The sequence below is a fragment of the Anabas testudineus genome, chromosome 4 (assembly GCF_900324465.2).
Source record: "Anabas testudineus chromosome 4, fAnaTes1.2, whole genome shotgun sequence".
Lineage (NCBI taxonomy): Eukaryota > Metazoa > Chordata > Actinopteri > Anabantiformes > Anabantidae > Anabas > Anabas testudineus.
The window spans coordinates 6,184,345-6,207,339 of record NC_046613.1 but is presented as its reverse complement, the minus strand read 5'-3'; the positions used below and the strand labels follow the sequence as shown (position 1 = coordinate 6,207,339).

At 40.1% G+C, this 22,995-nt stretch overlaps 2 protein-coding genes across 2 annotated transcripts; one reads left to right on the top strand and one right to left on the bottom strand.

The window, feature by feature from the left end:
* Positions 1-907: 907 nt before the first annotated feature.
* Positions 908-5,365, top strand: slc34a2b (solute carrier family 34 member 2b). Its single transcript, XM_026345871.1, has 13 exons — positions 908-939; positions 1,363-1,410; positions 1,501-1,632; positions 1,729-1,857; positions 1,995-2,138; positions 2,464-2,575; positions 2,656-2,851; positions 2,936-3,031; positions 3,278-3,389; positions 3,789-3,956; positions 4,230-4,346; positions 4,436-4,560; positions 4,716-5,365. The coding sequence occupies exons 2-13, from the start codon at positions 1,365-1,367 to the stop codon at positions 5,247-5,249; spliced, it is 1,911 nt and encodes a 636-aa protein (XP_026201656.1). The 5' UTR covers positions 908-939; positions 1,363-1,364; the 3' UTR covers positions 5,250-5,365.
* A 7,450-nt stretch (positions 5,366-12,815) lies between these two features.
* On the bottom strand, positions 12,816-22,961 carry LOC113152775 (protein sel-1 homolog 3). Its single transcript, XM_026346208.2, has 24 exons — positions 22,727-22,961; positions 21,691-22,216; positions 21,429-21,555; positions 20,865-20,986; positions 20,566-20,681; positions 20,246-20,295; positions 19,943-20,066; positions 19,707-19,845; positions 19,440-19,580; positions 19,158-19,357; positions 18,880-19,059; positions 16,675-16,797; positions 16,350-16,490; positions 16,158-16,220; positions 15,902-16,078; positions 15,686-15,813; positions 15,233-15,316; positions 15,038-15,119; positions 14,795-14,870; positions 14,587-14,705; positions 14,272-14,393; positions 13,900-14,014; positions 13,595-13,658; positions 12,816-13,445 (listed from the first exon to the last, which is right to left on the bottom strand). Exons 1-24 carry the CDS (start codon positions 22,847-22,849, stop codon positions 13,198-13,200), a joined length of 3,390 nt encoding a protein of 1,129 aa, XP_026201993.1. The 5' UTR covers positions 22,850-22,961; the 3' UTR covers positions 12,816-13,197.
* Positions 22,962-22,995: the final 34 nt, after the last annotated feature.

Sequence of the window (22,995 nt, the reverse complement as noted above, 5' to 3'; positions counted from 1 at the left end):
ATGAGGTCTAGGTGTGGACAGAAGTTATTGAGTAGTTTAAAAAGAGAAAGAGTGCTTTCTCCTTTTCATATTGTTCAGTGTCAAGAGTTGCAAGAGTAGGAAATTGGGTTTTGTTCGTTTGTTTTGTGGAGTGGTGACCACAGATTTACTTTCAGTCTCTGAAAGAAGTTTAGTTTAGTTTAGTTTAGTTTAGTTTAGTTTAGTTTAATCTAAGTTAGTTTAGTTTAGTTTAGTTTAGTTTAGTTTAGTCTAAGTTAGTTTAGTTTAGTTTAGTTTAGTTTAGTTTAGTTTAGTTTAGTCTAAGTTAGTTTAGTTTAGTTTAGTTTAGTTTAGTTTAGTTTAGTTTAGTTTAGTCTAAGTTAGTTTAGTTTAGTTTAGTTCAGTTTAGTCTAAGTTAGTTTAGTTTAGTTTAGTTTAGTTTAGTTTAGTTTAGTTTTCCATCTGCTAACACCAGGGGGCAAATACCTTGATTTCCCTATTGTACAGTATGTTATGTACATAGTTTAACCTGTTGTCATCACCTTCCCAGAATATCAATTGTATACATTATTGTCTTATATTATTCTGTTATTTTAAATATATCCTACAGTCAACAGTGTATCAATGCGCATTAGTGCAGAAAAACTAAAATCTACTGAACCACATGGTGAAGTTTTCCCATTTCAACGCAGCGCACTGAATTCCGAGGTTTTAAACTATTTCATTGCTCCTGATCTGTTTTATTAAACGCTGATCACCACACACACACACACACACACACACACACACACACACACACACCCAGCTGAGGCTGACAGTCACATCTCCTCTGCACATGTGTGCACGACCTTTGCACGGAGTGCGCTCGGTGAGGCGCTATAAAAGCGGCGCTCAGCCTCGAGGTGAGCAACAGGTAACTCAGGTGAAGCCTCGGAGCTCCCGACACACGACCTGCTGCAGGTGCGTATACACTGGCCACATGCTCCACATATTCATGCCATCGAGGAAATGTTTCCAGGACATCCGAGGACTGTGTGTGAGGCTCAGGCTGTAAAGAGGCATTTTACCTGGATGTAGCTTCCTTTAATTCAGCGTGGGATAGGAATTACTGAGATAATCTGTCTATGGCACAGTTTGCTTTGGAAGCTGAACTGTTGAATAAGTGCAGACGTGCTTTACTAAAGATGTGGACATTTTCTCTACATAGATTAAATTTGGTATCCACTACTACATAGTAATGGATCATTAAAGAGTAGTTTTATTTTGAAAAGTTGGACAAAACAAGTAACACATGGACACTTTAGCTTCTGCTATGTTGTTAAAGTTTTTAAAATAATGCACTAAAGTAAAGATGTGAATTCGTTCTTCATCGTTTCCGCATAGCCATGGCTCCAAGACCAGAAGTGACGACTGATTCCCCTCCGACCCTTGGTATGTCCCTCTCTCTTGTATGTATATTTTTAATCTCTTCACACTGTGTGGTAGTAACTTCTTCTAACAGCCATTCACCCTCTTCATTAGATGACAAAACTGAGGGTAAAGACTCGGCCATCCTGCCGGCTTACTCTACAGTGGACCTCGTGAATGAGGATCCAGCTGAAGAAGATCCCTGGGATCTCCCAGAGCTCAAAGACACCGGGGTCAAGTGGTCAGGTGAGGCACCTGGGCATTGTCAGCATGCGGTGTGGATGCCTTTACGATGAAACGTGACTCTGATTCAGTTCTGTTTTTGTTTTGTTTTTCCTGCAGATCTGGATACAAAAGGAAAGATTAAAAGAGTGCTCACTGGAATAATAAAGTTCATTCTGCTGCTTGGACTTCTCTACATGTTTATCTGTTCTCTGGATGTTCTCAGTTCTGCTTTCCAGCTGGTCGGAGGTAAAAGGAATTCACATTAATTTCTTTTAATCCAATCTCTACACATTTGATAAGTCTAAGAGAGTGCAGCACATGCTGCAGGTATGGAGTGTTTTTTTCACCTGAGGCTGTGTGTGTGTGTGTGTGTGTGTGTGTAGGCAAAGCTGCTGGTGACATCTTCAAGGACAATGTTGTGTTGTCCAACCCTGTGGCCGGGCTGGTGATCGGGGTGTTAGTCACAGTGCTGGTACAGAGCTCCAGCACCTCGTCCTCTATTGTGGTCAGCATGGTGTCCTCTGGATGTAAGTAGACACACACACATTAATACCTGCAGACGGGAGATGTATGCACGCACACACAAATAGCAAAACTGGGTATTATTTATTCAATAATCATATGAAAATGGGCCATACTTGTTGATGTGTGTTTGTTAATGAGTGAACTAGACTCAAATTGTAAAGTACTTTGTCTAGAAAGTTAGAAAAATTCACTAGTTACTGCACTAATTTATCCTCTAAAGTAATATCTACCAATATCTTTACCTGTTCCTGCTTCTCTGCTTGCTAACAGTTGTCACACATTGTTGCTGCTATTATACATTCATTTAACGGTAAGTCTTTTTTTCAGTGCTGAGTGTCAAGACTGCAGTGCCGATCATCATGGGAGCCAACATCGGAACATCTGTCACCAACACTATTGTGGCTATGATGCAGGCAGGAGACCGAAATGAGTTCCGCAGGTAAATTCGAGCACGTAAACGTTAGTAAGACTAAAAATAGTGTCTGGCGCATGTTCACCAATGTTTTTCTTCGCTTTCAGGGCATTTGCTGGTGCTACAGTCCACGACTTCTTCAACTGGCTGTCTGTGCTGATTCTATTGCCACTGGAGGTAGCTACAGGTGTTCTGTACAAACTCACCCAACTCATTATTGACTCCTTCAATATCGAGGGCGGAGAGAATGCCCCCGACCTGCTCAACGTCATCACAGACCCTCTCACAGACTCCATTATCGAGGTAGAGATGGCGACATCAAGATGCCACATTAACATTGGGAAGAAATGCCCCTTTTTGTTTAAAAAAATATGTTTCATCTTTCAGCTGGACAAGTCTGTAATAAATGAAATAGCCATGGGTGACGAAGCTGCCAGAAACAAGAGTCTGATCAAAAAATGGTGTAAAGTAAAGACCAACACGGTGAGCAATCCATAAGCACTGTTTGTAACAATGACCTCCATTGTTACTACTCCCTCCTTTTTTCTTTCTTTTAATGACTGATTTTGTCCTTCTTGTAAAGTGACCACAGTAGTTCTTTTGTTAGATCACCCTTTGAAGGAGTGTTATTTAATAAAAAGTGGAAAGTTGCGTATGACCAGACCATTACAGTAGCTGCATTATCTTCCTAATTATAGCATTGTCTGTTGTTTTTGCCATTTCTTAAAGACTTTCTGGAATGGCACAACGGATGACTGCCCTTCTTGGGCTGTCTGTTGGATGGAAGGGAACACGACCATGATGGAGATGAACTCAACTTGGGTGGAATACCAAGAAAAGTGTAAGCATGCCTTAGTCTGTGAATAACAAGAGAAACAAAAAAATGTACAAAGCGATTAGGAATACCTGATCCACTGAGGCGGAGTGAAATATGAGAGAGGCATTCCACCAAAGCGACCTCCTTCTTGCAGACCCTCTGATGTGTGGACAATGACTACCTTTGAGATGTTATAGTGACTCAGCTAATGCCCTCCCATGACCCATCTACCTGCTCAATAGGTCTATTCATCCAGTCTCGCTGAGTACCACATGACCATACATGAACAGATCACTGCTTCAAAGATTTAAAAATAGAAAAAAACATGAATCCCTCACGTTGATAAAATCCGACTGACTGTGGCTAACGTAGTGCCATCATCGTTTTCTAATTACAAAGAATTGTAATTACTGTTCATTGCAGGCAAACACCTCTTCGCCAGTACTACTTTGCCAGATCTGGCAGTGGGCCTAATTCTCCTGGCTATGTCTTTGCTTATCCTCTGCACCTGCCTCATCCTCATCGTCAAGCTGCTGAACTCCATGCTGAAGGGCCAGGTGGCTGTGGTCATCAAGAAGGTGCTCAACACAGGTATGAAAACAAAAGAAATTGTGTTCTCACTGGTCTGTGCAGCCTGTTTGATAGTCAGCACATCTGCTTCCATGGTGATGCTTGATGAGCAACACAGGTACAGCCTCCCTGTTGCTTCTGGCTCACCTTCAGGTCCAGCAGTCCTGTTGTGTGGTGGAAAAAGCTCAGACACAAATGTTATTTTGTTATAAAAATGGTAACAGTGCATACAGTCTCACTGTCCTTACTGCGTCACGTTTAATGCTTTATTTCTTCATTTCTGTTTAACTACAGACTTCCCCTTCCCCTTCGCTTGGGTTACTGGCTATCTTGCAATTTTGGTGGGAGCAGGGATGACCTTTATTGTTCAAAGCAGCTCCGTCTTCACCTCAGCTATAACTCCTCTTGTTGGTAAGTACACATTGATTTCATTCTAGTTGTTATAGGTTTTTCTTTAAATTCACACTAGAACTCACAGCTTTCCAATCTTCTGTCACCAGGTATTGGTGTCATTAGCCTTGAGAGAGCTTATCCTCTGACACTGGGTTCAAATATTGGTACAACAACCACTGCTATACTTGCTGCCATGGCTAGTCCTGGAGATACGCTGGCCAACTCCTTGCAGGTAAGACGCCAGAAATTGCTCGTCTTTTTCTAAGCTGTGTTTGGTCAACATGGTTCTAGGAATGGCACCGTTTGCCTGTTGGTCAGTCAATGAATTAATAAACTGCAAGACTCTTGTTTAAATGTAATTTCTCTTGTTGTGTTTTTGTTTTCTAGATTGCACTTTGCCATTTCTTCTTCAACATCATGGGCATTATACTGTGGTATCCTATTCCATTCACGCGAATCCCCATCAGGTTGGCCAGAGGGTTGGGGAACCATACAGCCAAATACCGCTGGTTCGCTGGCCTCTACCTCATCCTATGCTTCTTGATTTTACCTGTGTCTGTTTTCGGCCTGTCGCTGGCTGGCTGGCAAGTCCTAGTCGGCGTCGGTGTACCCATCGTAGTGCTGATTGTCTTTGTGATCGTTGTCAATGTGATGCAGTCTCGATGCCCCCGCTTCCTGCCCAAGGTCCTCCGCAACTGGGAATTTTTGCCCAGGCCCCTACACTCTATGGCACCCTGGGACAATGTGGTGACCTCAACATTCAGCTTCTGTGGCAAACACTGCTGCTGCTGCTGCAAGTGCTGCAAGTGCTGCAAAAAAGATGAAGATGAAAAGATAACGGAAAACACTAACAAGAGCCTGGAGATTTATGACAACCCGGCCATGTCAAAAGACGAGGATACAAAGTGCACACATTTTTAAGTTAAATTTGTAACTACAGTACACAGCAAAACTGACTACAGCCCTGTGCAATATCACTATCATTTAGCACATGTTAAACATTATGATGATTGTATTATTTCATTTCAGTAAGTGTAGGTTATCTAATTTTACATATACTTATTGTGGACAACGTCCAAGAAGAAAACTCACAAAGTGGCGAAAACTGCAAGGCTGCACTTTGCTTTTAAGAATAAGAAAAGTGGCTGTTGAATTTTGGCAGCACATTTTTCACTCAGATATCTATAACCTATAATAAATTGTGTGTGAATCACATGGACCTGGCCAGAAATGAAACTGTATTATATGGACAGGATTTGTAAATACTTAACATTTTCATTTAATACTGACCAGGCTTGTACTCAGTTTTGTTGTAATTGTTCATCACTTCTCAGGCTGTGATATGCTGATGATTCCCCTTTATCAGATGATATTTTTAAGCACAATGAACACTGTCTATCACCATCATGCTGACAAATACGAAGAGAAGTGTTGGACATGTTATTATGAACCTGCTGTTTATGGGCATGCAATGTTTATTTTATGGTGTTTCAATTTATTGTTCCAACGCGCCGTCTGGTATGACTTAACAATGGGTGTTTCTGAGTGTTATGACTTATTTTTATATTTTTATGATGTGCGTGAGAGGCCTTTGGTTTTATTTTCAACTTTACATGTTTAATGTAGCATTTGCAATATTTGTTGTTGTTGTCCTTCAGTATTTAAGATGATATAATGTTTGTAAATAAAATAAATTGATATTTTTAAAGGTACAGCATTTTCTCTTTATCCTGTTTCCATCGTTTTTATCTAGATAACACAGCCTTTGCATGTATGGCCTGAAGTTGCATATATTTAGTGATACTAGCTCAGATTTTGCTGCTCATGCTTGTGTTTCCTGTGATGCATGAGAAGATTCACACGCTCCCTGTGGACTTCTGCTCATCTGATGTCAGATAAGACAGAAAGTTTGTGACTGCTAATTAGAAGAAAATTATCCAGGTAGCTCTAAAATCAATTTGTTCAATGTGTAGTCATAAAGATTTTTTATTTGAGGGATGAAAACGTTTTCGAAAGCATTTTAGGAATGGAAACAAACAATAAATTAATAAATTATTGCGTAGTTAAAAATTACATCATTCAGGGTCAGAGCGTCTTCTCCTGCCGCCACAATTGCCGTTGCTGTACCCATACCCTTCCTGTACCTGTGGTGCAGGAACAACAGTAGACTTTGACCCCATCTTTTATTGTTTTATTTATTTTATTTTATTTAATCGATCATTATTAACAAACCCAAGGTGTCATTTATTAGAGCAGTGGATGATGCCGACAAAGTTAGTTAATTCAGGAGGAATGTTTAGTGTTCTTACAGCTTCAAATGCAATTTTCCATCACCATGTTAAATATTGCTCCATTGTTCTTTACACTAAAATTTACTTAAGTTAAGTTTTAACCAGCATAATCATTTGTGAGTTTTATTTATCGAAGTCCTCACCAAAACTCTACACTGCTCTGTGAATTAGGTGTATAACTAAAGGCCTACTGAAAGCTGACCAAGGATTTCAATCCATGTGCCAAAATTGTTTGATTGTGGAGTTCATGTAAAGTGTAACCCAGTTTTATCTTAAGTTCTCCCGAATTTATTTCTACCTCAACCACAGACATGTATCATGTAGTTACACAATTCAAAAGACAAAGGTAGAAAATAACAGAGAACAGGGTTAGAGTAAATATAAGTATGAAGCCATGCTGTAAGAAAGGTATTACGAAAGTAAGATGCTAAATATTTAGATTAAGATGTTTGCTTTAAATATGAAACTATGTCTCTAGTTTCACCATCTATCTTAATGTTCATCCACAAAAGCTGTCAGCATTCTTCTCATGTGGCATTTATCATAATATAACATTTTGCAACTGAATGATTGTTCATAAAGATATCAGTTGTTTACATACAGTAGACTGGGCTTTTGTTTCCTCTGGCCACTGTGGGCAGATAGTTCTGGAGAAACTCAAATCGCAGTCTGACAAGCCTGTTCTGCACACAGGTTTACAATGAGAACTGCTACAGATGAATGGAATTGTATCAGGAGCATATTTCAGCTGCTTTGCAAAAGCTCACTTTTGATTTTACCATGTCTTTCCACAGAATTACTGCTCTGTTTGCAGAGGTTATTTCACTCCAAAGCAAAGTCTATTATGAGGCAATAAGGTGAACTACACAGCATCAACTCTTTCGGCAACATAATAAAACCTCCCTTATGGTAAAAACATGCTCAGGTTAAAATATTTTAAAACCCCCTTATTCAAAATGCATTTACAATTATAATCTGTAAAAAAAACTTAAACTATTCAATAGTTTAAATAATTTCTCTCAGGACCTGCAGACAATCTGTGCCTCGTCTTAACATGCAATAAACTGAATTACCGGCATTCAAGGTAACATTGCTCATTATGCCGTAAAATAATTTCAAAATCAAAGAATTATCCAAAGACAATAACAGCTTTGAAAAGCTATTTCATTCTTTTAAAAACAAATTCTGAAAAAGCATCTAAAGGCTTTAACCTAAGGTGATGATTTGTCTGTTGTAGGTTATCTAAAATTTGTTGACCAGCCAGGATTATTACTTATCAGTTTTCCATAATATAAGGCTGACTCATGTCTTTCCAAGAAGGAACTGGTTAGTTATTTTGGTTATCTACTGAGTGTAGGATTGGAGAAAAGATTAAATGTAACTGTCCAACAAAGTATTGGAACCGTCATTGACTTACTTTGTAGCCACTTGGTAGAAAAAACACAATTTTTCTATAAAGTTAGGTTTTATGACAAATTTAAATGTTATTAAATTTGATTAATACAGTTATAAATACTACAGGTGCACATTCTCCCACTGAAACAGGTGCAACAAATTAAATTAAAAAGTGCTTCATTGTAAAGTCAATCAAGCACGGAGAAGTAAAAACGACCTGTGTGAAAAAATTATCATGCAAAGCAGGGTTGCAGGTAGAAAAAGCATGTACTGAAAAACAAACACACAACAACAGAGAAATCACAACAATGTAAAACCTCTTCTTATTTGATTCCTCTGTTTCTTGTTCTATTAGTTATTTCATCCTCACTTATTATTGAATACAACCACTAATGCAGCTGGTCAGGTTGGCCATAGTAAAGCTCAGTGGACACTCAGTGGACGAAAGATAAATGGGTTTGATACTGTTGGCTTCATGTGAATGCACAGGTAAGAGCATAGTGGCTGATGGGTGAAGGTCAACAGACAATACATATTGGTTAAAAATAAACTACATATATGGCCTCGTTTTAAAGGCCCCGTACACCCACGCAATGTTTCCACTTGCTGCATCTGATTAAACCTCTGCTCAGGTTGTAGCTGGGTGCAGCTACGCTGGGATTAAATTAGGTCAACAGGCAATAAAAATAACTAAATTGTTTCTTCTGCCATTTAAACGGTACAACAACAAAAAAAAAATCAAATCAAAGAGTCATCAAGCGTGCAACTGTGACTGCAGTTGGACATGGTTACAAATATTTTCAAAGCTGGAATATCCTTTTACGTTTACTCATTTGTTAGACGCTTTGATCCAGAGCGAGATACAAGATACAATGTTAGGTAGGGTTAGGATAAGGAGGTCTTGCCTAAGGTCCATTACGGGATGAAAGCCACAGCTGAACCACGATCTTAGCACTACACTATCCAGCTGCATTATATACAAAGTATAGAAAGTAATATGTGTTTTTCAGCTTCAGCAGTGGCTCTAAGTGCGGTGTTTTGAGTGACTTTGCAATATTTAGTTGTTTTATAGAAAGTAAAGCACATGTACACACATGTGACACTATTAATACATGTGCTTCATTTAGGTCTTCAACTTGTTTTGTGTTGTGCACGTTGGGTCACTTGCTAGACTTATTGGCTCAATGAAAAACAAACAGCTAAGCCAAAAAACATCACTTTTGGTTTTTCAGTGCTCACTGTTCACATACTGTATGTTTCCAATGCATTGTACCACAACAAATGAAGCAAGGAATAGCTTGGTGTCAGAGTGATGTCAATACATACCTACGACTCACTACTTACTGATGTGCACAGGTGCGTTTGGATGAAATCACTAAAAATTCACTGCAAATCTTAACTAAACAAATCAAATGATTTAAATGACTTGAAATCTTTGCCTCCACGGTGCACTGGTGTTTGTTAGTATTGAGAAGACAAGACATTACATTCAAAGCTATTATTATACCATTGTTCATTGAAATGAGTTATGTCATTAAATATTCAGTTGGTGAGTTATACTGGATATTACAAGTCATGAAAATCCCACTTGTCCATTTTAAGTGGTAGTTGTTACTTTCCAGAAAGTACAAGAAAATCCACCAACACGTTTAATATTGGATAATGACACAGACGCGCATAATGATATTTATATAATGGAGAACAAATGAGAATCTGATGGATGCTGAGATGCTGAGGTACAGCTCACACACCTCGCGAAACAATTAGCCTGCCTATCAGCAGAGCTAGAATCCTTTTTTTCACCAAACCCTGCAGGTGCAGTATCTGTGGGCTGCCACGACACAATTATCATGAATACAGAATTACAAAACCAAACTCCGAGGACAATAACACCTGAATGTGCACCAGCTTTGCAGCGGTAAATAACAGCTTCCATGTGAGTCCGACCAACTTCAGCAGTTGTGGTCTTCCTCCTAATACTTGTCTGTGTGTGTGTTATTTCTAAGTCAAAGTGAGCTAACAACTGTACACGCTGCCGAAAATTGCAATGGAAGCTTTACAGTGAGTATGAGTTACTGTGACAAAGTGTAGCTTTCTCTTAGCAGTGTGGGTGGTGACATGTTTTCCCTTTGAGGCTTTTCCTGTACAAACTCAGATGCTCAGATGCACTCAGTCTCGCTGAGTGCACCGTGGCTGTGTGTGCTCTGAATATCCAGTACTGTTATTAGTTGATGGCATTTTTGGTCCAAGTGATAGTCTGACCCTGAATCAGTTAGGACTCTAACTCTCTGAATTACTGCAAACTAAACTTGTTCCTCAGCATATTGGAAAATACTTCACATTATACTGTTGTTTACTCACATTCAAGTACTATACTTACACACATAGTTTAAATGTATGAAATTCAGCCCTGTACCCTCTGGTCAACCAGGGCTAAGGGCCAATCGTCGCACTGCCTGGGAGCCGAGCCTGAGGGCTGCCGGTGGCTAATAACGTCTATTATAACTAATGTGTGTGTTTGTGTTTACACAGCTACCACACGGCACCTTACCACTACTAGTTATGCTCAAGTATTATATGTACACATAACTGTGTACAGTTCACCCAGCTAAATTGAATACTAATATTTCTTTATGAATTAGATCATGTTCAGGTTCTTACGTTAAATTTAGTTAAAATAGTTTCCAAGAGGTTTTGATTCATCTATGGTCATATTGGAGGCGGTAGGTTATGGTTCAATTGAAAGCCGACAGGCCTCATTAGGGGGTTGAACCTGAACTAAACAGAGTGTAATAGCATTACATCAGTAGCCACTAATTAAATGTATGATTTAATTTGTTATCTCCTTTTATCACAGGTCTTGCTAAAGTCCAGCTAAGGTTGCATATGTATACAGGTTATTTTAGGCATGAAGCAATTTACCAAGCAGTATAAAATTCTGCTTATCTTATCTTATCGTATCTCTTTAGTGCTTAAGAGTTAGTGTGGAAGGTGTGGCAGGTGGTCAGTGGATGGTAACTGTCCCCATATAATGACTAAATAAACACCGGGGTTGTTGTTGTTGTTGCTGGACACACTACGCTGCTTTCTGTGGCCATGACTGCAGCAATTGAAACACTTTGCAGACATATGTGTGTAGCTGAGATACCCAAAGACACTAGGGCCACATCAGGTTAAAGTGTCTGGCTGCATTTCTGTTTAAGCGCATCCATGCTCACATCACATGAAAAGGCAGCACATCTGATTGTAAAAGTTTCAATAAAATGTCAAAGTTGCGCTGGATTTGATGGCACGTTACCGCAGCCATTTGAAAACAAGTGACATTAAACGATGTGGTTACAGAAGGTCTCATCAAACTCTTTAAGTACAGAAGAGATTGAAAGAGAAGAGAGCTGCGCAAAATAAACGGTGAATGCAAGACTGTGAGTTTTTCCTGAACTCAGTCGGTTTGAAACCACACGTACAAATCAAATATTAGGTTTTCCTGGACAGACTGCTTAACATTGTTTTATCCCTTGTGTTAATCAAATATCCCACGGAGTTCAGTAAGAGTTAAATTCACCTGTGAATCAGCTGAGAGACTGCTGTGGTGTGGTGTAGTAACCATGAACTGCAGTACAGTGCAGCAATGCAAGGTCGCATTAATCAACGTGTTATCTAATGTTAACGTTGAAGACAGTCTCTCACATTTGTTATGCACTGGTTGTGCTGATTATTCATGTCCGTGATTTCTCAATTAAGAATTGTGTTTTTACATAGTTAATGAATGTTTAATAAAGGTTTTACTGCCTCAAATGTTTTTTTGTTTTTTAAATGTGGGTAATCGTGTGAATGCAGTCCCCTCGAGCTGATTTCAAGCTTTTCTTTAGAAGGTTGTGCACGATGGTCATAGTAACTGATAAAAAATACTATGTAAGAAAAAAACAAAACAAAAAATGTTTAGTCAAGATAATTGGAGTACACATGATGCAGCATGTTTCTATTTAGGTGAGCTTCCCCTTTAAAGAAAGAGACAGAGACAGATGACATAAGTGACAGAGATAGAAGAAGAAAGATGGAGCATTAGTCCATCCCCAAATTATACACAGACTTCACCCCAAACTAAAGGATCGCTGCATGGTGTTGTTTACACTGTCAAACTGCTTATTTAACTAATGACAGCTCCAGGAACACGAGGCAACATCGCTCACTGCTATAAACTGCACACCGTCACACGTCAGTCAGGGCTGTAAATAACTGTTAAGAACTGACTAACACCGCCTATTCCTCATGTGCTTTCGCAGCCATAGAAATAAAATCCCTCAAAGGATTCTGCCAATTATGTTATTTTTATGAACAGTAACAGCAGGACCACAGAGAAGCATTAGTCTTTTACTAACACCTCAGCGAGGGCTCTAAAGGTGTGTTTTCTCATTGTTGTCGTCTCCACAGCGATGCTAAAACTGATATTGTCTTATCTTATGTATTGACCAGCAGCACCTGCCAAGCCAGGAACTAAATCAATAAGCTCTGAAATTCCATTGCTCTGGCCTTGGACAAAATGTGTAAGTGGCCTGCATTCTGTTGTTGCATGTCTTCTGGTGAGACACTTATCATCAACATGTCACTGATAGTGCCGGGAACAAGCCTTAATAGCTGACCTATTACAACGCATCTTCCGGCACATCTCCCAACACATCCATCACTGAGGCTCTCGCTGAGCATTTATACCTCTAAATGCGCAGCCATCACAGTCTTTGTGGATCAGTTTTACCAACGCAACGCTTCACAAGATAAATGAATAATTAATCACAGAAGGATGTAGTGTTGAAATATTTTTAATGGACGTACGCATTGTGTAACAGAAGGTTCACTCTAGCTCATCACCACCACATCTTCAAGACATTAACTGTAGGTTGGATTTAGCATCAATTAAATGAACTGTGTGAATCATATTCTATTTTCTGCAACCAAAACAGCTAATTAACACAATAAATTGATTATTGACACTCTGATAAAGTAGCATACTCACATCCTGATCAGCACTTTTCTTCTTCCTGTCTTAGATTGAGTCACATGCCTCCCAAACACAAATGCGTCCTATGAATAATGCTGTAACTCATCTGCTAAATGTATGCTCTTACAATATGTACTGTCTGGGGCTTTTACTGTGGCTATTGGATCACTGTGCTGGGTATTGTATGTCATAGTAGATGATAGAGGAGTGTGGTCCAGAAAGCGCACAGGCACACGCCTGACACTGTCACAGCCAAATCACTGGTCTGCCCATGCCAATGCTCGCTATTCAGCATGGTAAGCCACAGATTCCCTGCCATTCTGGAGGTTCCTCCCACAATGCCATCTTGCTCTCTATTCAAGTTGACTCCATCTTGGCTGACAGATGACGTCCTTGCTTGTTGATGGTGTCCTTGGCGACTGTGCGACTTTTGTTCTGTGTTAATTTGCGGGTGGGAAGGATAAAAGGATGTGAGGACACGTTTCATGGCAAAACAAACATGAGTCGCCAGAGCGAGCGCTAAGAAACCAATACGTGGGGAAACTGCACCATCTTGTGGTAAATGCATACATAGAATTACTCACCAAGGCAGCTCTGAAATGTCAAAATGACAGTAATGACACAAACAGAAAGAAGAGATGCATATGTCTGTGGAGAAATAAAGAGAGTGATTTAAATAAATGATCACTTATTTTCTTTCTCAAAATAGCAAGCTATAGTGGCTTTAATGTATCATCCATTATTAATGTTCAATTTGCATTCACACATATTTCAATAATTAAAGGTGGATCAAATTATCAAAGGAGGAGAGCATTGTAGGAGTCCAGCTTGAAGCGTGTTGAATTTTTCTCTCATTACATACCGTACGAGTTGATCGCCTTATGCTTACCAAAAGGAGCTGTGCACCGTTCTGAGTCATTCTCCTCAAGGCTTTCCCCATCTGGACTCCAAACAGAGCTAAAGAACAGGGTGTTACTTCCTTTTCGTTCTCAGACTCTGCACATCTTAGCAAAAGAAACAGAACAAACTGTTACTGTGTTATGAAAGTGAAATCAAGCCTTCATATTAATGACAGTATTATCATTCTACAAAAACAAATCAACTCATCCACTTTACGTCGGTGATATGAAATACTGTTAAAAAGAAGGTTCTGTAACAGTATTGAAATTACAATAACAGCTTCTACTTTGTAATATTTCTATCCTTGGATTATCCACCTACATACAGTAACATAGTGTCAGTTTATGAATTAGAGTGGCACCTTCTTAAGAGCTTCTCCACCACAATGTCCACGTCATCGTCACGTGTCACATTAAACAAGCTGAGGACGCTCAGTGGAAGAACGTGCCCTCGCTGTGCCAAAACAACCAGGTTGTATATTCCCTGTGAATCAGTGGGAATAAATAAATAAATCAATAAAATCATACGAGGCTGGTGAGCAATTCACGGAGAAAGTCTCCAAATAATAACATTGTATAATTCTGTTTGTTGTTTTTATTGCGGTGGGCTGGAGCCCGTGGAATTTTAATTAAGTTTATCGTTGGGTGATGAGATTACAGCCAAGTAAATCTGTCACCTGAGGGCTTCCGGCTAGAGCCGCTCTGCCATACATTGATACAGCCTGACCAACCAAGGATAATGAGTTTTCTTGTGTGCTGGAGGAATAGTAGTAGTGGTCTCCCATTTTCAGCAGAGCTATAAAAGAAGATAAATGCTTGCTGTTCATCGACCAGATTGACAGGGAGAGGGAGAGGTTAAAGCAAAATGAAATGAGAGGAACTCACCAGACGGATGGGGATCATAGCCTAATATTGAGTAGTTATGATATCTCCACTGACAGTCATAACTGAGATTCAGTTCCTGCATTTTGGGAGAATGAGCCCAGGGTGAGAAAGAGCAGAGCAGCGATAAAGGTGAATGTTATCAGCTACTAATAAGTGACTTCAGAAAAAAAGTACAGTGAACAGCCAGACAGCGATTTGTTAAAGGACTAAGGGTTAAAACCAGAGGAATGACATAGTGTATACCTCGCACAGGTGAGCAGCATTGCTCTGGGCCAAACCCAAACCAGTTTCAGCTGCCAAAATATAGTTCACAAGTGCTTCCTGCCTGTTGGCAATACAAAACAACACACATGAAAAGGGGGGGGGGTCAAATAGTGAGGAACAGAGGAGATGATGAAATGAGGACAATTGAAAAGTAACTGAAATGAATGTTCCCACCGTGAGCCCTTAAGGTAGGCCTGGAGAGCCTCTCTGATCATAAATCCAAGGTGTCCATTCTGCTCGCAGACCTTTTTTAGCATTCTGCACAGAGGGTAAGGGATTGCTGATGAATTATGGAATATAATTTACTCCACATAAATGGAAAATATTTTAACATAATCTAAAAATACTTTCTGATTTGTTGAGGTCATTCTAAAAAAAACCTGCAACAGCTGCAGCGGGAGCTTCTTTAAATTCATAAGATGCCAGAGGAACATTGGTAAGCAGAGTCTCTCTGCGCCAGACAATAATGCGGTGACAGTGGCTCTTATTTTTAGATATGCAAATACTAGGTTCTGACCTTGAATTAGCCACTGTCATTGAAATGAGATGCCACCAAGCTGCAGGCTACAGTGCAACAGGCCATAACAAAGCTTTCTTCACCAAGCTACAGTAATGAAAGACTCTTACATCACAGCCCTCTCCGCATCTTGAGACACCCCTTCCAGGCTTCCTGTCGACAGGTACCAAGATGCTTCTACAGATGCACCCACATGACCGAAGCGGGATGCACTGAGAAACTGCCAGAACGCAGCCGTCTGTGGATCACCATGGAATATGCATCAGCTCAATGATCACACCACACGAGTGATAAGATGAGATTCTGACAGAGTATAGGACTCAAACCTCATTCTTCAATGGGTTTTGTGGGTTTTTCCCATTAAGGTGATAAACTCCGAGGTTAAACACAGCATCACCACTCCCATTTAGCGCAGCTTGTTCAAAGTATTTGACTGCATTTTTGTGGTCGTTCAGCACAATCCCATGGTACCAGCCTAAACCATTCAAGGCGTTAATTGAGCCCTAAAGCAAGGAAACAGACACTGCTATTGATAGAGAAGGCACAAACTTTAAACACAGAGATTGATCACTACGCACGCACCATCTCTGCAGCCTTATTCAGCAGCCGAAAACCTCGGGTGTAGTTTCTTTTCACTCCCTGGCCCTGCAGAAATCAACATCAATCAGTGAATCGATAAATGTCAAAACACGCAGACACACACACACACAAAATATCCAGTTTTCAATCTGAACAGAAAATAGGTTGAGCATTTACACTGGAATGTTACAGCACCTTCAGCAGCAGGATGGCGTAGTCATACATCGCTGAGGGATCCCTCATTTGCATAGCGCTTCTCTCAAACCACTTCACTGCACTCGCTGTGTCTTTTGAGACTCCTTTTTGTCCCCAGTAAAGCATTGTTCCCAGGCGTTTCTAAAGATAATAGTTGTTAAGTTTTTATTAGCCTTTAAACTGACTCAATCTGTCTCCTGTCCACACAGGAGAAATAAAAATAGGATTTAACAAGGGGTTTTATACATCTTCCTGATAGAAACATCTATGCTGTTCATGCTTGTGTGCTTCACAGTGAAAGGTTTGTACTGTATATCAGACATACCTGAGATTTTAAGTCTCCTCTCTCTGCACGCAGCTTCAGATATTGAAAGACGTCACTTGTCTCATGTGTCAGGCTGCTTAAATCATCTGGGTTGCTCAGATAGATGTGTTCAAGGGTGCATTGCTTTACAAAGACAGAAACATTCATATACAGTAGTATACAGGATAGATAGATAGATAGATAGATAGATAGATAGATAGATAGATAGATAGATAGATAGATAGATAGACAGATAGATAGATAGATAGACAGATAGATGCAACAATCACACTTTGCATTAGGCATTATCAGTGAAGTTTAGTAACTAATGTGACTCATCAGGACTGTGTGGGTGCGGCTTGATTGACAGTGCTGGCAACACAAGAAAACAAAGCCATGACAGTCATCAGACTGTGATTCAGATATACACTAGCTAAATCCCAATCAGCACTCACAAGTACATGGCATCACATTGTTGCGGCTGAGCACCACCCACTTTAAACGAGCTGGAAGAGTTCAGATAAAACCACACAGAAAGAATCACTCATGTGAAATAACCAAAACGCTGGCAGGAAATTTTGTGATCATGCAGAAAAGCTGATAAAAACATAAATAAAATAGAGCCTCCATGGCCTTTCATTTTGCTTGGATCAAGATAGAGTGGTGTACTACTGTATCTAGTCTGGACCTCAGAATAATGATGACCAGAAACATTTTCTCAGTTCATTGGCAGCCTATTGAAGCTGGAGCAGACAGCAGGGTCTCCCTGATGTTTTCAGGACCCTCTTTGCATTAAACGCAGCTTATTTTAATATTCCAAGTTAGTTTGAAGCAGACTTTTTACATAGTGGGGTCCTTATCTTTGGAGTGCTCTCCCTCCGGACGGCTACCTCAAGCACATTTTAAATTAAGATTTAAGAGCCACCTATTCACCCTAAACTGTTCTCTTCTAGCTTGCAGGTCCAGCAAACACACTATTAATCATATTTTGGAGACAGTACATTTTGTATCACTGTTGTCAAACACAAACAAACATGCAAAGTGTATGTTTGAGCTCTGTCTGAACATTGCAAACGACTGCAAGCAGCTCTAAAACTTAACTAATTAACGTGCTGCGTCCTGTTTGTTCATCTGTAGATTTAAAAAAAAAGTGTTGTTTTATCTTATGGGCTGTTTCTTGGCCAGACACAGTGAGTACATTTGGACAGAGGCACTCCTGCCCCTTTCCCCCCTGTTTGTCGTCTTTACACTGAGCTGTGCTAATTGGCTGTTGGCTCTAGCTTTGGATGCAATTGATAAATATCAAACAGCTGTCAAAAAAGCACATTTCACTTTCTTTTAACAGCACTGAGATCAAAGTGTGTTACTGTATAGTGATGCTTAAACTTGAGCCACATCTCCAATGTTAACAATCATTTTGATTTTTCTGTGGCACTACATGTATTTCTATTGGGGGAGGCAACACGAAGGTGGTGGACACCAGCAGAATGGGCAATTAAACTGAGAGCTGGCTCTGTTCTGGGCGTGGAGCTGGACCCTCTACATGTTATAGTTGAGAGGAGGATGCTGTCCAAACTCCTCTCAGTCCTGGACAATCCCTCCCACCCACTACACTACACATGTGCTGGACAGAGCTCGACACAGCGCCACAGGAGGTCCTTTCTGCCTTTGGCCATTAAGCTGCACAACACCTCCCCCCTCTGTAAGGGGGAGGGCTTCTGACACCATAATAATTATTTATGTCAGTCTTTATGCTAATACTCTTCATTGCATTCCACACCTGATTAGCACAGACCTATTTCATCTACCTTAGATGTTCTTCGTTCTTATTAAGTTTTTATTAACGCAGAACAATTTCCCTCTCTCCCTCTGAATCTTCAGTCATCACTATTTCTACTACAAGTACTATGCTCACACTGACAATTCTGGCATGCACACCAGAATTCCCCTTCTTTATTAATAAGGTATCTATCTATCTTTGGTGTTAAGCAGGTATAATATTCACCATCACACTTTACCTTGTTGTGCATGATCATTTCCTAAAACACGAGAATGTTTTTTATTTAGTTCACTATTTAATCCTGTTTTAAGGCTTTCATTTATGTATGAATTCACCTTCAAGAGTATAGTCAAACAGCTGTGAGGAAAAAAACTGTAGAGAAGATTTTGGGCCAGTGCTACTACTAGCATTGCTTAAAATGATTTATTTAAGATATTTCAACATACCTTTCTTTCATGTACCCTGGAGCTGTCAATGCTGCTCTGTGCTCCAGCATTGGAATAGTAACTATATGCCATGTCCAGGTCTTTAAGAAACCCATCAGTTCCTTGACTGTGTTTGTACCCTGCATGCATCAGGGCAAAACGGTTATCGCCCGTTGCACCAATTAAACTATAGACATGGCCCTGAAACACACAGGAGTCAGTGTTATTAGTTATCATTATAGAAGCAACTTTACACATATTGAGTAGTAATTAAGGTACAGGGAAGGCACTGACTCTACCTGTTGTTGATTGACTGAGTGTCCCAGGTTGGAGAAGTAGATAGAGGCCAACAAGAGAGAAGCTTTGTGATTTCCAAAGCAGGAGGAGACTTGTAGTAGATCAGTTGATTTGGATGTGATTTTAATTTGTGCTACAGGGAACATTGTACCAACTGCCTCGTCAAACAAAACAGTCCTGAGGTGCTTTATGCCAACTGAACCTAAAGGCAAGGATAGCTGTGTGAATTTTATCATATATGCATTGTGCAGTACAGTAGTCAATGTGATGAATAATTAAAACACCTGTTCTAATATCCTCCTCTTTTGTTTGCAGGAAATGAAAAAGGGTGCTGTATTTAAGTTGTGTTTCCCAGGTCCATGTTTGTGTGCAGGTTTTCTCTTCAAACTGACCCCATAGTCTTATGAAGTGTGGTGTACAGACACCTGAAGTAAAACACAAAAAGCATCCAGTTACAATTGATCTTCACACACTTAATACGTGCACAGTTGTTGTACTGACACCTTTAGTATTAGATCTGCTTTGAAGAACTTGTCAAAATAATATTTCACCATTGTTGATTGGTGATGGGGGGTGAGTCTCAGTCACTTCTTGCAGAAAAGCTTTTGTCAGTGCTTTTATTTCCTGACACTCTTGATGAGCTCTATCCAGTTCTTGTAATGTTGACTTGGGGTGAAGTTCATTCTTTATCTGTGAATAATTCATGAATACATTTCACACTGGTAAAACAGCAACAGAATAAAAAAACAACGATTTTTGACTTGTGATTAGAAAGTAGGCACTTTACTTCATCAGTTCCAAAACGGTAATATTTGATAGGCCCAAAATACCCGTGGATGCCCGACAGATATTTGTTTCCTCCAATCCCAAAGTATCCATCCGTGTCATCATAATGGATACTGTTCCGAAATCTATAAAATATTTAACGCAACTCAAATGTGATTACTGTGCATGTATCAGTTGTTCCTAAACTATTGTAGTAAGCAGCCTAACAGGTGCTTTGTGAAGGCACCTGTTAGGCATTTTGCTGGTTTCACAACAAATAGCATACAGTAAATCATCTTAAAAGAGAAGCTATAAAATGTCTTACTCATAAAGGTATCTGCGGGTTTTATCATCCCATGTTGCATCCAGCAGCACCTGAAAGTCAGACGTAATAATGCATGAGCTTGGGGCACACAGAAAAAAAAAAAAAAATCTCCTTATACATGACTGTGGCACACTCTGCAATCCATTTCCCAGCTGGAAAGGAACCATCTCTCAGGATCTTACAGCTGTTTCAAAAGCAAATCAAACACTGAGAAGCCACAACACCAAACTCATAAGAGAAAAGGTGCCTACAAGACATTGCCCCGAGCTCTATTTTAATTTCTGTTCTTTATCACCCAAGCACATGCTGAGTTTCCATACCTTTGAGTCCCGTATGTAACAATCTAATCTAACCCATTTCCACAGAGGCAGCACAACACTGGCTCGGAAAGCTTCATCTTCTCCAGTTGTCACGCGTGCCTGAATTACGACATTCCCTACACAAGAGATATGACAGTCATATATTTCACCACAGGATATCCAAAGCTCTTTATTAATACATAACACAGTCTGTTCCATAGTCTCACCAAACACTCATCATCACTCACAATCACCTCACAGTACCTCAGTCTAATGCCCTAAGCCAGTATCAGGTGTACACACAAGCTGCTGTGACCCACCTGTGTCTGTAAGCTGCATCAGAACAGAGCTGTATAAAATGTTTCTATCGACATGATGGATGATTCCACAGTACTTCTTGTGGCACCATTTCAGTAGGTAAATCCACACAGATAAAGTGACGCTGGAAAGTAAACGACAAAACATCATTTGAAAAATCATTTCTTTGGTCGCTGAAGCGTGGCGTTCATTTTAAAACGCCACGCTAGCTGCTAAAAGCAACTGACCTCACTGTCTTTCAGCAACTGTAAATAAAAAGCTTATATGCTCTGGTGAATAGGCTTCATGAAGCTTGTAAAAGCATATGTAATGGCAGAGAAATAAAACTAAAAGTGGAGTGAGGCCTAACAGCTGCCAGCGCTGAAAAGGAAACAGTCACTGACCTGTAAGTCATCAATCTGCTGATATGGTGGTATACGACTTTTCTGCTATTCTACTATTTGATACAGCATTTGGAGAACCCCGCAGGAGTCTGTTTCATGCTGTGTAGTTGATCATCATACAGAAGGAGCCCCAACTTAAAATGAACTAAATGAGAAGTCAGTGTGTGAAGTGTGAAGTCCAACCTGGGCTGTGTCACAGCATGAAGGCGGGCGCTCTCCAAGGCTCCATCGATGAAAGGCTGGAACCTGCGGACCACTCCAAAGTGCTCACCAGTACTTGCCAGAGGGAACTTTAACATATCGATTATGTCTATGGACATGTAAAGCAGCAAACAAACATTACACACACACATAAGCAATATTCTTGTGCTTCCATTAAAGGTTTTAGTAATGAAGATGAGACTTGAGTAATCAGAGATAATGAGGGTGTGATTAAGGTTCTGACCTGACTCGTCTGGACACTGATGGATTCTGTTTCTCGTCATCTGCCACATTAGTTGAGCAGACCATGAAGGGCACTCAGTGGGAGGTTTATTTGGACGCTCTAAAAGTGCCGTTACCCACAGCACTTTATGAATCCTCAAAATAGAACCACGGGATGTCCCGGGTTCACCGCCATCTTTAAGATGGTTTAGCCAAGCGCGAACTGTCGCATTCTTGGCCTCCAAAACGTTCCTGTTGAAAAAGTCGTGTTGATATAAAATGGACGGAGGCAATCTGAGCAGCACCTGGTGGATCCTGTAGACTCGGGGTGTGCTGTTGATCCATTTCCTCCTGAAGACCACTAAATCTGTCTTCCCTAATATGGACACCGCCACCTCCACTGCAAGCTGACATGGCCTAGAGCACAGATATCGCACACGAACAACTGAGCCATCTACCAATTTGGCAGGGGCTGAGTCAAACCTTATGAAATTTTCAGGCAGGCTCTCACCACTCTGGGATGAAATTGCTTGTAACATACACTGTCCCTGGGTGAGAAAATTTAAATAAAATGAAGTGAATATAAAACAAAAACAGGCAGGCTTGCAGTCTTTTTAGGCAAGAAACATGGACAGGTTGACAGAGGATTTATTTTTATTTTCACTTGCTGAGATATGCATTAAGTGCTGTTTTGGCCAGTGGGAGCAGAGAAACAAGTTGTGAACACAATGCTGACATATCATCCTGATCTAATTTGATACAGTGAACTTGTTATCAAACAGTTGCTAATTTACACATCCTGCAGTTCTGGACATCTGGTACAATAAGTCCAATATTTACTGTTTTAGCTGTAATTTCTTTCTACAAAATGTTCCACCACATTCACCTGCTAGTAAATGACTTTCACCGTTGTTTTTACATCACACCAAGTGACGTGACGGGTTACATTTTTGCCACACAATTAAAACACTGTGTGTACTATGATTTTAAGCTGAATTGTCACTTTCATATTAAGCAACAGATATCATGTATGTATATTGTGTAACACAGTTCCTTACCACAATAGCAGCAGTGAAGACATATCCCAAACCGATGCAGTGCAACACATTCATTTCAATTTCCTTTTCTTTTAAATGTTTAAGGTGAATTAAAACATTAAAAACAAGCAAGCAACAGTCCATTCGACAATTGAAGAAACATGTGAAATAACCTTTGTTCTCAGTATCTAAACAGGTACTAGTTATGTGAGCATACACCCTGTGTGATGCAGGACTACCTGAAATTCTGGTGTTTCAAGTTCAGCTATTTGCATGAGTCACATTTAAAG